The 16,837-nt window shown below is 42.1% G+C and overlaps 1 protein-coding gene across 1 annotated transcript; it reads right to left on the bottom strand.

The window, feature by feature from the left end:
* Window positions 1–1,897: 1,897 nt before the first annotated feature.
* GATM (glycine amidinotransferase) lies at window positions 1,898–16,628 on the bottom strand. Its single transcript, XM_004578113.3, has 9 exons — window positions 16,467–16,628; window positions 14,732–14,950; window positions 8,699–8,894; window positions 7,756–7,946; window positions 6,285–6,422; window positions 5,976–6,140; window positions 5,246–5,309; window positions 4,685–4,801; window positions 1,898–3,389 (listed from the first exon to the last, which is right to left on the bottom strand). Exons 1-9 carry the CDS (start codon window positions 16,533–16,535, stop codon window positions 3,277–3,279), a joined length of 1,272 nt encoding a protein of 423 aa, XP_004578170.2. The 5' UTR covers window positions 16,536–16,628; the 3' UTR covers window positions 1,898–3,276.
* Between the last annotated feature and the right edge of the window lie 209 nt (window positions 16,629–16,837).

The following is a 16,837-nucleotide window of genomic DNA, read 5'->3' as shown; positions in this document are numbered from 1 at the left end:
GACTGCTAATGCCTGCGCAGTAGACAGCATGCCTAGGTGTGTGGCATGGGGGACAGGATGACCAACTCATTTACACATGCAGAGGATGTCAAATGCCTTGTCAGAGGATGAAGAACATAACAAGTTGGAGACAACTCTCCTGGCTGAGTTTTGGCAGCCAGTGTCTGCGTGAATAGATGCACCGGGGTGAACTCCGTCAGCCAATGGACCTTGGAAGGATTTTCTCAACCTCGGAGCAACAAAACCAGTAGAATCTCACAACGATTAAAGTCACTCGAACAATATCGGAACATTCTTCTCCACATCGGAGTTTCTAAGATGACATCAAGTGGACATCCCCCATCCTTGGGTACTGATGTAGTTGGGCAGCTGGGAGCAGCCCCCACCTCTCCCTCTCTCTCCCCCTCTCAGATATAGGAGAAAAGGGAAGAAAAGGAAAATTGGAAGCATTTGTCCCACACACCTTCCCCCATGCCTCAACCCTCCCTGCTCCAAAGCAGTGGTCCTCATGGGTGTGTATCTTTGTCAGCTATGTGAACAATATCAAAAATAAAATTATTTTAGAAATTTAATTGTACAAATGGAACAAACATTATTTCATTTGATGCAAAAAAGCATGCACTTACCACAGGCATTTACTTAATTTGGGATTCATTATACGCAAATGCATGGAAGATAATGAGTGAAAACTTCTTTACAAAACTAAGTTTTCTCATGTAATTTTGTAAACAGCTTTAATTTTCTATGAAAACAATGATCTCTGGGATGAAAGGGGAAACTTGGATTTCTGTCTCTTCCCGTGTTGCTCCTCAAGGCTTCTCGCGTGGGATCTGTATGGATGGCCAGAAGATTCATCCTGAGGGCCACACTGAGACACTGAGGGCAGCAGGTGCCGCAGGAAGGGATTTTTGACTTTCAAAGGGGATATCAAACACTCTTTCCACTCTGTCCCTACAGAAACCATTTTCTTAACCATAATCACTGGCATCCCATTGTGCATAGAATAGGAAGAAACCTGGGAATAGGTTAGAATTTTTAGTTCTGTGAAACATTTTTTTTATTTTTTGAAAGGCAAGGCTACGGAGAGAGGGGAAGACATGGAGAGGACAGAGATTTTTTTAAAGATTTATTTATTTTTTAATTAGAAAGGCAGATTTACAGAGAGAAGGAGATACAGAAAGATTTTCCATCCACTAGTTTACTTCCCAAGTGGCCACAATGGCTGGAACTGAGATGATCCAAAGCCAGGAGTCAGAAGCCTCTTTTGGGTCTCCCATATGGGTGCAGGGTTCCAAGGCTTTGGGCCGTCCTCTACCTCTTTCCCAGACCACAAGCAGGGAGCTGGATGGGAAGCAGGGCAGCAGGGACATGAACGGTGCCCATATGAGATCCCAGCTAAGAAGATGTGGTTAAGGTTTGGAGTAAGTTTTGGAGAAAATGCATGATTAAGCAGTTAGAAATTTGGGAAGAGAATGTTTGCAATTTGTGACTCACTTTAAAGTATACAATCTTTGCAGATTTTTCATGAATAAAAAGTAATAACATTTAGGGACACAGCAAAAGAGGCAGACTCTCCAACAGTTTACTCATCAGAGCTAGTCTTTCAGAGGATGCCCCAGGAAGGCTTGTGTTATAAACTGTACGCAGGGGACCAGACTATCATTATCAACCCTGCAAAGCTACAAGAAGCCAGTGGAAGCCAGAGTTCTGAACGTACAACATACAAAGATGTGTATTCTTGCGTGGCAATGCTCCCCTTTTTCTACATCCCAGAGAGCCCCCTACCCTTGCTATAAAAGCCTGGGCAAACTGCTTCCCAGGAGGTCAGTTTCTTTAGGGAAGTCCACCTCCCCACCGTCTCCTTGACTTGTCATAGGAAAGAAAGCTTTGCTCTGAGCAATGCCTGCTGAAGTCTATTTAGTGACACCCCAAGTAAGCCACACCCTAGTGTCTGCTAACAACATCATTCAGCAATTGGAGAACAGACTCTCCTTTCTGGGACACTGGATTAATAATCCCTTATGCTCAGAAGATATTCAGATATTTTTCAGTGAGTAGATTAACTGATAAACTGAAATCTGACATTGTTAAACATTTATAAACTCAAATGTGATGGTAGTCCAATCAGAATGTATCATTTAGTGATGTAGCCATCTTAATTCATGTAAGGACATTCTATGCTATCCACATGGCAATAAAACCATCTCATTAGACAGTTCTCAGAATGCATTCTTACAGATAAGCAATATGTGACTGCCCTGAGTTTAAATTTGGGATGAATTATGTTCATAGAATTAGAATGTTGTCTCAAGAGCTACAGTATTTACACTAAAGTAATTAGACTGACACCAAACTCTGATAAAATCCAATCTGGAAAACAAACATTTATTAGCATAAAAATACATGTGCAGCATCCAACATTAAAATTATTTCACATCGCATGTAGGTTTTACCCCCGTTAGTTTTTTTTAAATGCTTTTAAACTCTACGCTTTAAAATAATTCACACATCTGTAAACAAGACTTAGATTACTAAAGATGCAATGTATCTATTAAATAAAGAAATTTAGGGATGGAAACTCAAAGTTACATCTTATTGCACTAAACATTTCTGTAAAGTTTTATAAAGAGAGAAAAAAGATTAAAATAGTTCACTTGAAATGAGGTAAGTAGTATGAAAATGTTTTTAGTTGCACTATTACAGTGTTGAGATTAGAATATTAAAAACACTCATGGAAAATTCACTTCAGTGTTTGCTGTTCTAGGTTTATATTTTAAAAACAAAAAAATTAAAAATTCTTCATTAGAAAAAGAGAGTTATCTAGTTCCATTTAGGATCTGTTTATGTTCAAAGTCTTTCTCTCTTCTAGAAAATAATACAAACATACATAAGTCTTCCAAAAAGAAAAAAAAATTAAGATTAGAACCAAAATTTCAAGCTGCCTTTTGGAAAGAAAATCAAAAACAGAGGTAGATGGTTAAATATTAGTGGCCAAGTTATTCAAGTGACTAATTTTTGTCTTGGTAAACATTCACCAAATTTTTACATGTGAAGCCAAATAGCAAATAACTTTAGGAGTAGAGAATAATACCTAGAAGAAGTTATTTTCCTTATTTCAAAGAAAGGTAATAAAAGTAAACCAGGCTTAAGACCCCTATTCAGAATATGATTGTTTAAAGCACTCTAGCTCATGCACTTTTTAAAGCAGTAGAATGAACCCTTTCCTAAGCTTCCTGGCTGTATCTGAGGCCAAGTGACGAGCCCCTTCAGACCTGCTCAGTCAAAGTAGGACTGGAGTGTGCCTCTGCGGCGGACATCACAGGTCCAGCAGTGGAAGCCTCCTCCCAGGGAATTGGCGTTACGAATGTTAACCTTAATGGTACTGATGCCTGCATTGAAAGAGACATGTGATCAGTGAGGTGGACTAGCACCAAGATATCCATACAGAGAATAAGCCTATAGACCCATTGGAACCCTGAGGCTCTAATCCTTAAAGCTACCCAACCCAGAATAGTCTTTTCTCTCTTTTTACCAACTGTATCTCATCTAGTCTGTTCCACTGTTAACATAAAATATTCCAAAAAAGTAAACAGATATTTTGGCAATTTTGTTCTACTGACTATTAACAAGATAACCGACTGGATGAGCAGACAGGGATCTTTAAAAAGTTTATGGGAAATTCACCCTATGAAAAATTAGGTATGGGGCCCGGCGGCGTGGCCTAGCGGCTAAAGTCCTCGCCTTGAACGCCCTGGGATCCCATATGGGCGCCGGTTCTAATCCCGGCAGCTCCACTTCCCATCCAGCTCTCTGCTTGTGGCCTGGGAAGGCAGTCGAGGACAGCCCAAAGCTTTGGGACCCTGCACCCAAGTGTGGGAGACCTGGAAGAGGTTCCAGGTTCCCGGCATCGGATCGGCGAGCACCGGCCCGTTGCGGCTCACTTGGGGAGTGAATCATCGGATGGAAGAGCTTCCTCTCTGTCTCTCCTCCTCTCTGTATATCTGGCTTTCCAATAATAATAAAATCTTTAAAAAAAAAAAGAAAAAAGAAAAATTAGGTATGAATCTGGGCATTGCATGGTAGCCTAGTGACTAAAGTCCTTGCCTTGAGCGTGAAAGGATCCCATAAGCGTACTGGTTCTAATCCCGGCATCCCCGCTTCCCATCCAGCTCCATGCTGTGTCCTGGGAAAGCAGTGGAGGATGGCCCAAAGCCTTAGGACCCTGCACCCACGCGGGAGATCTGGAGAAGTAATTAAATTGTCATCAGTTATTTTAAAGGGCTTAGAAAGAAAATGCAGCAGATGTGACTTGCCTGATGACAATTTAATTACTTCTCAAGGCCCATCAACAATGTCTTATTTGGAGAAGGCCTGATCAATCTATTTGTTCATCCAACAACGCCTGGTTCTCCACACGTGGGGCACCAAGAGGTTGGCTATATCACAGAAGACGGATAAACTCTTTGCTAAGGGGCTGCTCTACCAGCTTCGAGTGAATCTCTACTTTTTTGTGGCTATGCTTGTTGAAAACAAACATATTGTCCACCTGTAAAACAACTTAGTGCCCCTAACGGAATAGAAATTGAATTAAATAAACCATAAATTAGGCCTAGGGTGTCATTTCTTCAGTTCTTATTAATTAATATTTTCTCTGATGACAACATGTTACACTTATTGCACTTACCCAGCTTTTCAAACATCTTTTGGATAGGGACTTCGTTGGCATCTACCATAACGCGCTTCTCATCCAGCATTAGGACATTCATGGAAAGCCACTTGGAAGACATCCAGAGCGGGTGATCTAAAAATGCCGACAATGACTCAACCATGTTTACTCTCATTTTTATTTAAAGTAATGTACAAAGAAAAAAATATATTTAAGTCATAGTTCAATGATTTTTCCAGTTTACTTTCCATGTGGAAGCTTATTTTAATCTTAAAAATTTTTATAAATGTCATTAAGCAATCCATATTCATACACATTTGGGTTTCATCGGGTTTTCTTTAAAAAGTCATATCTCACTTTCTATGATGCCAGTTTATCCTTTCCTCCTACTCCCATCTTCTACGAGAGGAAAAGCTGCAAACCGAAGCTCCAGTGTAGCACTCTGCAGTCCCAAGCACTGCCTTACTCCTTGCTGGGAAACATGCTCTCCAAATGGCTAACATTTGGGTTACTCTCTACAGCGATCCTGGGTCACTGACAGAAGCATTTCAGTCTCTAAGGACTCATTAATAAACATACCATCTGGGATGACTGGTATGGGAGGGGTCACTATGGTCCATCCTGCTTTCTTGAAAAGATCAATCTGTAAGATAAAAAAAGAAAGAAATCCAGATACACTTGCCATTCTTGGTTTCAGACAGTCCTTACTAGGAAGAATTCTTCTCTGGAATTATCATCCCAAGGGTGTACTGTAGCACTGCAAACAACATAAAAGCATTCACTGCCCTACTGGAAGGAGAGGGGGGTGGGAAGAAACAGGAGGCAGCGGGTGGCAGGGAGAGGACTGAAGCACTGCAGCTCCACTCCTCCCTGCAGGGTAAGACTGCCTGACCCTAACCCTGACCCACCAGATAGGAAGACATGCACTGCCCGCTGGCATTGTCTTAGCTATGCAGCAGCCATTTGTTTATAATTCGGCTACTGTGGAACCACCTCTGCAAGTTATGAGATAAAACCACTCTGATGAAAATACACACAATGAGCACAAACTTGAACCTTCAACAAAAGTGAGGAGCCAACGTCTGATAACACTACACTAATTACCATGCTAATAATGTACAGTTCTGATTGTTGGCGGTCTTATAATAAACACATCATAAACAATCCAATGTTCAATAGCAATCATGTTGAACATTGCTGAATTTTCCCTTTAGAACTATTATGAACCCCAAACGCATTTAAAATAAACGTGACAGTATCACTTTGTAGCTAGACTGTTGCTTTTGCACAGTCCCAAGCACCTTCTTACCTGGTGACATGGTCTGTCAGGGTTAGAAAGCACAAGACCAGGTCCAATGATGTTGAAGGTGGCATCGATGTGCATGGGGTTGGGGTCTTTAAAGGAGATGACATGCACTCTGTAGTCTGGGGCCAGATGCCGACGCATCCACTCAATGCCCAGGAAGTTTGTCACCTGGAAATAAATGGCAGACAATCTATAAAGACCTGGCTCCATGTTTAGAAAAACCAAGAATACTTAGGATAAAAATGTTTACATTTAAAATAAGAAAAACAGTAATATAGTATGAAATTTCAGAGGTGGCTTTTTTTTTTCAACCTGGCTTCTCTGTACAAAAATATCTCTTCCAGCTCGAATGAAGTCAGCAGCATCAAAGCATGGCTCAAACTCAGTCGTCACAAACTTTCCCTGAGCAGCCAATTTGTGTCTGTCTTCCACAGAATGGATGGGATAATCCTAAATAGAACAAGAACGAACACACAGAATGTACTGAATGGTGCAAGAGAAAATTTGTTTTTATGAGACAATCATTTATAAGGCATATACTGCTAAGAAAATATTATTGCTACTACTCAGCTCTACACTAAAACATGCATAGAATAGAAGCAGGTCTGGGCCAGTGTTGTGGTACACAGGCTTAAGCTGCCATCTGTGATGCTGGCAGCCCATGCAGGTACCAGTTTGAGTCCCAGCTGCTCCACTTCCAATCCAGCTCCCTGCCGATGCACATGAGAAAGCAACAAAGGATGCTAAAGTCCTTGGGCTCCTGTATCCACATGGGAAACAGAAGAAACTCTTAGCTCCTAGCTTGTGGTGGTCAGGATGGGCCTATCTCTGGCTGTTGTGGCCATTTGGGGCACAAACCAGTAAATGGAAGATCTTCTCTCCCTGTTTCTCCCCTCTCTTTCTGTAACTCTGTCTTTCAAAAATAAATGAATAATTTTTTTAAAAAGTATTAAAGAAAAAAAAAGAGAAACGAGATAGGTCCACGATAAAGAAGCCACAGAAGAAAAATACACTGCAAGGGTATTACAAATTCCGGGAAATGGAATCAAAAGATAAGCTTATTTTTGGTGCAAACATAAAAAAACCCATATAGCAGTACATAACAATTCCCTGATACGTAGAAACAAGTGGAACAGGGAAGTAGCTCATTGTGAAAATACCCTATGACCTATACATGCCTTTATAAAATCCCTTCAGTATTCAAGGTCAATAGTATGAAATCATTCTCTTCATTTAGAAAGGGCATTTGGTCTTGAGCCTAATTCATACCATAAAATGAGAGTCTTGCTTCCTTTGCCAAACTTCAATAAGTGTGGTGAAATTAATTCATTATTTACTTCTGTCTAGATGAAAATTTTGATTTTTGAAGTTTTTCTATAAATGAACAAATGGGAAGTGATTTAACAAGGGAACTATCTTTAATTTTTCTGTGACCAGGTTCTTTTTCTAGAAGGAGAGAACAGACTTAAGCCTAGTGAGTTCTGTCCCAGTGAGAAGCTCTGTGCCCTTGGCAGTTTTCCCATGGAATGGAATGTTACCACACCCTTGCAGGGGAGCTTTGAAGAATAAACTTGACTGCAGTTGTATTGAAGAACAAATCCCAGGATAAGGCACAGGTAAACATTAAATCACTGTTGGCTATTATTTTTAACATCATTATCAGATGATAAGCTTAGGTAAAGCTCTGTTTTTGAATAAGCATAAATACACATGATATCAGAAAATCTCTTTGTGAATTATTTAGAAAAGTTAGTACTAAACCTATATAATGAGAGGGACCTACCTGGTCATACAGCTCATCAGCCATTGTGGGCTTAGGAGCTGTGGTCCACTTGGCACCACGATGGAAATAGTCTTTGATAATTGATCGGTATGCTCGGTACTCAAAAAAGCGTGCACGCCACGCCATAGGAGCTTCAATAATCTCATTTCCCACAACTATCAGAATGTCCCGGGGCATGGCACCATATAAACCTATTAGACCAGAAAGTTCCAGGCAATTTCAATAATGAAATACAAAAATCTCCACGATAGCCAAGTTAATATAACATGATCTTAGTGGGGGTTTTTTGGTAAATAATATTACATGGATATGTGTGTATAATTATAATATAAAATGGGAGAAAGTATAATAATAAATCAACATGATTTCTATATAGGAGTAAGGAAACCAAGCAAAAAAGACAAAGAAACAAAAATGAAGCAATGTTATTAGTAATTCTCAAAGATCTTGATCTATCAAGCCTTCACTGTCTGTAAGCTCATTTCTTGTGATGCAGGAATAGATTTCTTTAGGCACTATCAGTTATCACAAGACAAAAGCTAAGTCAAGGACCATTCTAGAACTACAAATTAGAACACAACTCTCAGGCAAAGAATAGTCATGGAGTAATGTCAGAAATAAAATAGAAATGTCTCTGGTCCCTCTTAATATCTGATTTTGAGAGAAAGCAGGTGGAATCCACTATTGTCACAGAAGGAAAAAACACAAAGTTCAGGGGAAACTGCTTCTTTCAAAGAGAATCCATCAGATTTACAAGGGAGTTTAGAATGTGTGTCTTTTAATCATACCAAAAGGAATTACACAATCCAAAATAATCCTTAAAGTTTTGAAAGATTAGCAAAGCAAAAGGATTCCCCAAGAAACCATCACAGCTTTCTCTTCATACATTAAGAAAGAAACTGAAATCAAGATACCGGCAGTTGAGTTACCCCACATTACTCACCAGTAGATTCAAAATCAGGAGTTTTGTATTTCAGTGACCAGTCAATGGGGTCAGGTCTTCTCACGGTCACTCCTTCCATTTTTAAAATATTGCACATTTCTTCAATTTCACTAACAGCCTTTTTCAAATGATCTTTGGGAAAATAATGACCTCCATTCTTCTGGTAAAATGCCCAGTACTTTTCATATGTGTTGGCCTAGAAGCAGAAAATGGAATGAAATAATGGCCCAAGTGCTCGGGCCCTTGCACCCATGTGGGGGATCCAGAAGAAGCTCCTGGCTCCTAGCTTTTCTTGGTCTAGCTCCAGCCATTGGGACCATTTGGAGAATGAACCAGCAGATATAAAATTCTCTCTGTGTGTGTGTCTCCTCCTTTCTAACTTTGCCTTTCAAATAAATTTTTTTTTAAAAGTCCTCAAAAAAAAAAAAAAACCCCACAAACCCTAAAAACCTAGAAAATTCCAGACTTGAATTATTTTACAAATGTCTAAGTCTCATTCAATTTAAAGAAAGACATTGGGAAATGAGTGTGATGCAACTTATAATTTATCAAGATAATAAAGCAGAACTTTAATCAGAGAATATACTCTCTAAAAGTCTTTGACCTTTAACAAAACAATTTACAATTCTATATATATATATATATGTAAAGATTCATTTGTTTTTATTGCAAAGTCAGATATACAGAGAGGAGGAGGAGAGACAGAGAGGAAGATCTTCATCCATTGATTTACTCCCCCAAGCAGCCACAAAAGCCGGAGCTAAGCTGATCCGAAGCCAGGAACCCGGAACCTCTTCTGGGTCTCCCACGCGGGTGCAGGGTCCCAAAGCTTTGGGCCATCGTCGACTGCTTTCCCAGGCCACAAGCAGGGAGCTGGATGAGAAGTAGGGCTGCTGGGATTAGAACTAGTTCCTAAATGAGATTCCAGTGTGTGCAAGGCGAGGACTTTAGCTGCTAAGCTTTGGCACTGGGCTCATTTTACAATGATATTTTAAGTTAAAACGCATTTGAAACAAGTTGTTTTAAAGTTCTTCGTATCTTTGATTAGTTGACCAACTTTGGGTCCTTATCTTATCCAATATGAAGTCTTCTATTAGAAATCAGATAATTTCTGAGAGGGGTAAAACTGGATCATGGACTCAGTGTATGGGAACATGTGTACTTTAGCTGGGTGGTCTCTCATGTGGTGCTCTAGATAATGCTAACTAGGAGAGAAAGAGACTACGTAGACATTTATTTCCTAGACAAAGAAAGAGGCTCCGGGAGTCACATGCTCACTTACCACCTGGATCAGAAGGACCAGAAAGCAACTGTTGCTGACTTCTTCTCTGACAATGTGCCTAACACACAAAGGGAGGAGGCTACATTCCATAGGTATGAACATTTTTAACTAATGTGCAAAATCTTGTAAAAACAGCATCACTGAACACAGTTCAGGTTGTTCCCAATGGCATCTGCCCATTGAGATGGACTGAAACTCCAGGTATTTTACTCTTTATTCCCAAAGACTATCTTTTCTAGTTGCCATGTCTCTGTTTCCACTGTCACCTCAGGTTGATAAAATGTTGAAGATATTAAGGCAGATTTACCTCTTGTTTTCATTATTTAGATTTACATAGATTGGGCTAGGTCCCAGGCTAGAAGATAAGAAAAGAAAAGCTGAAAAATAGATCTTTAGAAAGTAATAAAAATGCTGGGGAAACTCTAAAAGGGAGTTGGTAAGCTAAGATCTGCAGTTGAAATAATCCGTGTGTGTGTGTGTGTGTGTGTGTGTGAATAATCTTTTATGTGATCACCAATATATGCATTTGCTTACACATGGTCCAGGGCTGCTTTTGTCCTACAAAAGGAAGGCTGAAAGTTAAATAGTCACAACAGAGACCCAGGGCCTGAAAGGTCTGAAATCAATTATTACTTAGCCCTATGCAGGAAAAATTTGCTGATGTCTATCGAGAATCATTAACTTGTTTCCTTGCTGTTAAATATCTATAGTTAAGCAGTGTCTGGCTTGTGAAAAATATTATCAGCCTGAAATCTCCAACTATGTTTTAAAACCAACGTATTCCATCAAAAACATAATTAAAATCCAATTGTATTCACGCCTAGTGATTTCTGCAGCAGCAACCAGAAAGAGAAAGTAATAATGAGTCTTTTTATTCTGTACAGCACATCCTGGGTACTACCCATCCATTCACCACTTCCTGCTTCTCATGCCAGGCACATCTCTCCCACTCTGCGGAGGGACAAGAAGCCTTTGAGAATTTAACACTGGGTTATAACAGATGAGATTGTGTTGTCCTGCCAGACTCATTCCAAAGTGTCCTGCGTGACTATTTGTACAAGGCGAAGCTTGCGCTGATAAATAAAAATTCCCGAGGGAAAAAGTTATTTGAACAAGTGTGAGGTCTTTTTTTTTTTTTCCTGATGTAGTTTGTAATCTGGCAAGGAAAGGTTTGATAAAGTCCAAATGATCAGAGTAAATTATATTTTCCAAGAGATAGTTGGAAATTGTTTACACTTTCTTAATAACCTAGCTCATGGGTTAGTAATCATTTATCGGGCATCTGTGAGGTAATAAGCACTAAATCATATGCTTAGCATATGATGTTTTTAATAATCTGTGGCAGAAATATAGCATTCCTAGAAACAATATAGTCTTTCAGAGCCTGAAATTCTTTATAGGATTTGCCAAGTGAATTTTTGCACACTGTCTTTGGAAAACTAAGAAATGTCAACAGAAACTTCTATTTATCTAGTTGGAGACACATGTTACATTAACCTTGATTAATCTTATATTTTGCAAAAGGTCCTTTTTCAAGGCCTTTGTGAAAAGAGAGAAAAAGACAAGAACGAAACAAAAAGCACACATTGTAGAGCAAACATTCAACATGCTTCATAAGATAAACCTCCATGAGGGGTTTCAGGTGTTACAACATGAGGCTACCTCACCCGGGACACTCACATCCCATATCAGTGCCAGCTTGAGCCCTGGGCTCTGCTTTTGATTCAGCTCCCTAATAAAGGCCCATGAAGGTGGCAGATGACGGACCTTATGCCTGGACCCCTGCTACCCATGTGAGAAACCCAGATGGAGTTCTGGATTCCACGCTTCAGCCAAGCCCAGTCCTGCTGTCTCTTCCTTGTTCTCCATCATGCTGCCCTTTCTAATGAGTTAGTTAACAAAATTTTTAAAAAATTGTGCTTCCTGACAATGATGGTCCTCACTCATTTTCTTAAAACCTCTCTGGCATCCATATCTTCCAACATATCATATATCCTAATTGCCATTAACTAGCTTACTACATTATTTTTTAAATTATTCTACAATCAATGAATATATCTGTGTCATTCTTCTATACTAGAAGGCAAAGCTCTGGCTTCTGGGTGCCATGCATGTTTTACATTTACTTTCTCCTCCCTTAATAGATAGTTTAACATAAAACATAAAATAGAAATAAAATATTAAATTAATGCCATTGATGTGACTAATACAACCATTACTAGAATTCTAGTGTATTTTGGTAATGTAACTGGCAAACTGGAGCCATGCAATGAGCTGTAGATTGTTCTTTAAAATATTTAACAGACAACTTTTGGCCTTCATATTTAATTATTTTAGGTAGAGAGCAAAACTCCTAATTATTGTCATTTTACTGAGGCCCAGACATTTCTGCAATCTGCGCAATTTCTGAAATCTTACACAAGGTCAAACAGCTGATTACCAGAGACTAGTTATCCAGCTTTTGTCAAATGTTTAATGCATCTGTCTCCAGACTTCAGCATGGTATACTTTTCACAAGTCCATGAACAACAAAGTCTGAAGGAATAAATCAAGTGACAAAGAACTCAGCACAATGTTTAAGAATCCTGATTCCATAAGACCACATGGTACAAAAGTCAATCATTTTAAAGACAAGTAAAAGGATAAACTTCTGCCTGAGTTTGAACTTCAACTTCACCCACTTAAAATGGTTAGGGGGCAGGACAACTTCTTTTCAAAAGATATAGAAAAATCATGCCTTTAAAAAACGTATGCGATATTTGATGAGTAGAATAGTCATCAAATCTCAAATATCGCACTTAGAAGAAATCATTACTTGCTCTATTGCCTTGTCTGCCAGGTCTAATTCAAGAATCATTCCTATAAGAAGCCTTTCTAACTATGAAGCCCTTGCACACTTAGCCCCTGAACCCCATAGCTCTCTTGGCACTTCAACCGCCTTGCCAGCTGGTGGTCATAAAATGCTTGGCCTTCATTTCTATGTGAATACCACATCTCTCTAAATAGAAAGGAGGTTCTTTCGTGTTAACATCTCTGGAGTCCTGGTCTATGGTAGGCAATGTTTAAGAAGACAATAAAAATGCATTGATAGAAATTATTTCCCCAATCCATAGTACAAATAAAAATGCAAATATTTGGGGCCAGTGAGTTACACCACCACGTATAGCATTAGCATCCCTGGTTAGAGTGGGCTGCTCCACTTCCTGTCCAGCTCCTTGATAATGCACCTGGGAAAGCAGTGGAAGATGGCCCAAGTGCTCGGACCCCTGCACCCACATGAGAGACAGGAAGAAGCTCCTGGCTCTGGCTTCAGTCTGGCAGTTGCAAGCATTTGGGGAGTGAACTAGTAGATTGAAAAGCAATTTCTCTCTCTCTAGTTAAAAAAAAGTCAAAATTCAGGAATAACTAAGCATACTGGAAATATATTTGTTACCCATTATAAATGGGAACTTCGGCTTTGTTTGCAAATGTGCAGAAAGTTCCCTTAGATAAGGGATCCTGATACAGTATATGAGATGAACATCAGCCCATTATAGCCCGAAATGTAAGAATCCTATGAATAAAGAATTTGACCAGTTTTGCTTTGCTTTAAAGGAGCATTTACTTGTTGTCAGAGAAATTCTGACAGTCTCTGCTAAAACTGTCACTGGAGTCATATGGCTGCAGACAAGAGGAATCTGGATGGAAGAGGATGAGGTGGGGGCAAAGACATGGCACCTGTCAGGGAGTAGTGAGTAGTTTGGTCACTTGCATAGTTGTCTTACAAACTCTTTTGAAAACCAGAGTGTACTACTAAAGGACAGAGGGAATGACCATCTGCTAATCTGTCGTACTAACGTATTGCTAAGAGGAGCCAATGCCTTGCAATGCAGACTCCTGGAAATGCAGACAACAGCCAGACTGTGGAGGCTCTTGAATACCAGTACATCGGCCCAAGCCAAGGGTGGTTGGGAGCTGCAGAAGAAGTGATGGAACTGATGAGCAGCATGATTAAATTGGGGTTGAAAAGAACCACTGAGAGCAGCCGGAAGGTGGTCTACAGAGAGCAGTGAACGAGGGAGATCAGCTAGTGAACTACAAGAGTTTAACGCACGAGATCCAAGGTAGTCCAAGGAAGCAACAGAGGCGGGTGGAAGCAAGATTCATTCTGGTAAAAACATCTATTGTATCTTGGAGAAGGAATGTGGAGGATGTGACTGAAGGATGAAGCAAGGATGATTCTTCACTATTTGAGCTTGATTCAATGGAAATGCCAAAAATTACAAGAAAGAAATGAAAAAAGCTCCAGATTAGCGGGATGGCTGGCAACTGAATTCTGAGATCCTTTAGCAAAATCCACCTGAGGTATTTTACACATCATGTGGATGATGTTCAGGAAAGAAATCTGGACTGAGGAGGTGGAGGCTGAGGCTGTGAGCATGGCTAAGAGAAGGGGGCCAGAAGCAATGTTCTGTTCAATGCCAACCTTACGGACTGTGAAGGAATATCCTAGAAACTGTGAGAGGACTGCCATTTTCAGACAGGGTCCCTTAGACTGCACGGCCAGCTTTAGCAAAGAAGGAATGATAATTTAAGCAAATAGTGTCGAATACCACAGAGATGAAGTAAGATAACATTAACCTCTCTTAGGTGAGAAGGCTCAGGGTAGTAAGCTAAAGAGAGCATGGTAAGGGAGGAGAGGAGAGCAGAGGCCGCACTACAGGAAGGCAGGAGGGAACCCACTTCCCCACCCATGCATGTCCTTGCTTTACCTTCACCTCCACCGTGAATGGTGGAACGCAGGCGTTCTCTGCTCTGCCCACTATCACTTCCTCCAGTGGGTCCCATTCATTGTAAGAGGAGACAGGGCAGTCCTTGGGCAGAGGATCCGCGGCCTTGTCGTCAGCTGCACAGGAATTCTGGGAGGAAGCTGTAGCTGCCTGGGTGCTCTGGCAGGTTCGCTGCACCCATCCTGTCAGGGTTCTTCCAAGCTTCCAAGAACAACAACAACAACAACACAACATATTATTGTGCAGCTCCATACAGCACTTGGGAGGAGGAAGTAGAGATGGTGTGAAAACCCAGCAGAACAGGGTCAGACATGTGGAGTCCCCAGGAAAGGGCAAGCCAATGGTGCAAAGGTCATGGATGAGTTTCCACTTTCTTGTTTAGGTGTCTATTGCTTTTTTAGCCATTCTGTTGCAACTCCTTAAGACTCCCCAGAAGATTTCTGTCTTGGGTGACCCTATACCCTCTTGCAGGCCTCAGAACAGGTTTCTGTAAGCAAGCTTTCCCCAAGTTTCTAGCAACTTTTCTAAGAAAAACCATGGAGAGGTGCTTCACAGCTCTCTGCCAAGTTCTGCTGCGGAGGGAGCCTCCTCCACCTTTTAGAATCAAAGGTTACCAATATTAGGCCTCTTTAAAAAAAAAAAAAGTATTAACTTTGACCAGTGGGAATGTAGAAGCAGTTGCACACTAGGGCCTAGTCCTTCAGAAAAAAAAAAAAAAATCTGCCTCAAGCTAAGAAATCTTCTCTTCCAGTCACTTCACATTCTTTGGCACTGAGAGTGACCAACTGTCATGTGGTGTGTTTCAAAAGATGGGCCACAAGCCAAACTGAGGTTCAACCAGGCACAAATCTCAACAACTCAGAAAGGAGAATTGGGACTTGCAAAAAGCCTCTTAAAACTGTGGGACCTGTAGGAGGTGGGGCACGGAGAGTCTTGCAACCCAGCGAACACACTTCAGGAACCCAAATTTCTGCATGCTGTTCAACAGCCATAGGTAGGGAAAAAGAGGGCCACAGCACTGGAGCCCAAAGCCAGAGAGAGAGTGACAGGTGTTCTGGAGCCAGTTGGTGGGGGAGCCAGACTCCTAGAGCTATTCCTGTCCTGGGAGTAAGGGAGGGTCTGCAGGCTCAAGCTAACATCCCAGAGAGGCAGAGGGTGGGGCCGGCCATAGACTCTGGGCCAGGGCTGGGCTCGCTCCAACTCCTCTAAGGATTGCAGGGCTCCACGTGGCAGTCGGGTGAGCCTGCACCCTTAGCCTCTTCTCCATTCACCCCACATGTGCTTCCCCCAAAAAGCTTACCCAGGGCACTGAACCCTAACAACATCACACTTTCAAGAGGAAACTCCGGCACGCTGCATCCCCTTTCCCTAGGCTGGAAGCTGCCCCGTTAAGAAGGGCGGAGCCCTCTTGAGCTGCCGAGGCACAAAATGCACTGCTCTTCCACCCTCTGCACGGGGCAGGGCTGCAACGCACGCCAGCCTGCCCAGGAAGAGCGGGGGCTCGTGGTGGGGAGATTGTCAAACTCCCGGCAGCCGACATAGGCTCTGGAAGTTCTGACTCTAACCGGGAGCCAGAAGAGGCCTTCAGGCCATTCTGGCTGGAGAAAGCGAGAGAACGCGGCGGGACGGAGTGGGAGCGGCGCTCCGCTCCGCGCGCAGAGCTGAGCAAGAGGGAAGAAGAGCCGAAGCCGCCGCACGAGGCGGGTGGCTCACGCACCCGAGACGCGATGTAGTGCACCGCTTCGGCGCCGCGGCTCCCGCCGCGCAGACACCGCACCCGCAGCATCGCTCAGGTCCGGGTGGTCCACGAGCGGAATGTTCCCGGCGCACGGCCCCGTCAGCCCAAGCGTCCCGAGAGCGCGACCGAAGCGAGTGTGCGGGCGCGCGCGGCCCACGGCCTTATATAGGCGCGCCCCGCCCCGGTCGGCCCCAGCCGCCCCATTGGCTGTGGGGAACAGGTGGCGGACCGCCGAGAGATCGCGGGGCCGCCCCGAATTTGGAACTGACCCGGGTAAAGTCTCCGGGCTTGCCCTTTTTTAGTTTGTCAGTGCGCTGACGCTTCTTCTCCCCGCCGCAAGGTCTACTGGT

This window comes from Ochotona princeps, chromosome 6 (assembly GCF_030435755.1).
Source record: "Ochotona princeps isolate mOchPri1 chromosome 6, mOchPri1.hap1, whole genome shotgun sequence".
Classification (NCBI taxonomy): Eukaryota; Metazoa; Chordata; class Mammalia; order Lagomorpha; family Ochotonidae; genus Ochotona; species Ochotona princeps.
This window is presented reverse-complemented; position numbering and strand designations above follow the sequence as displayed.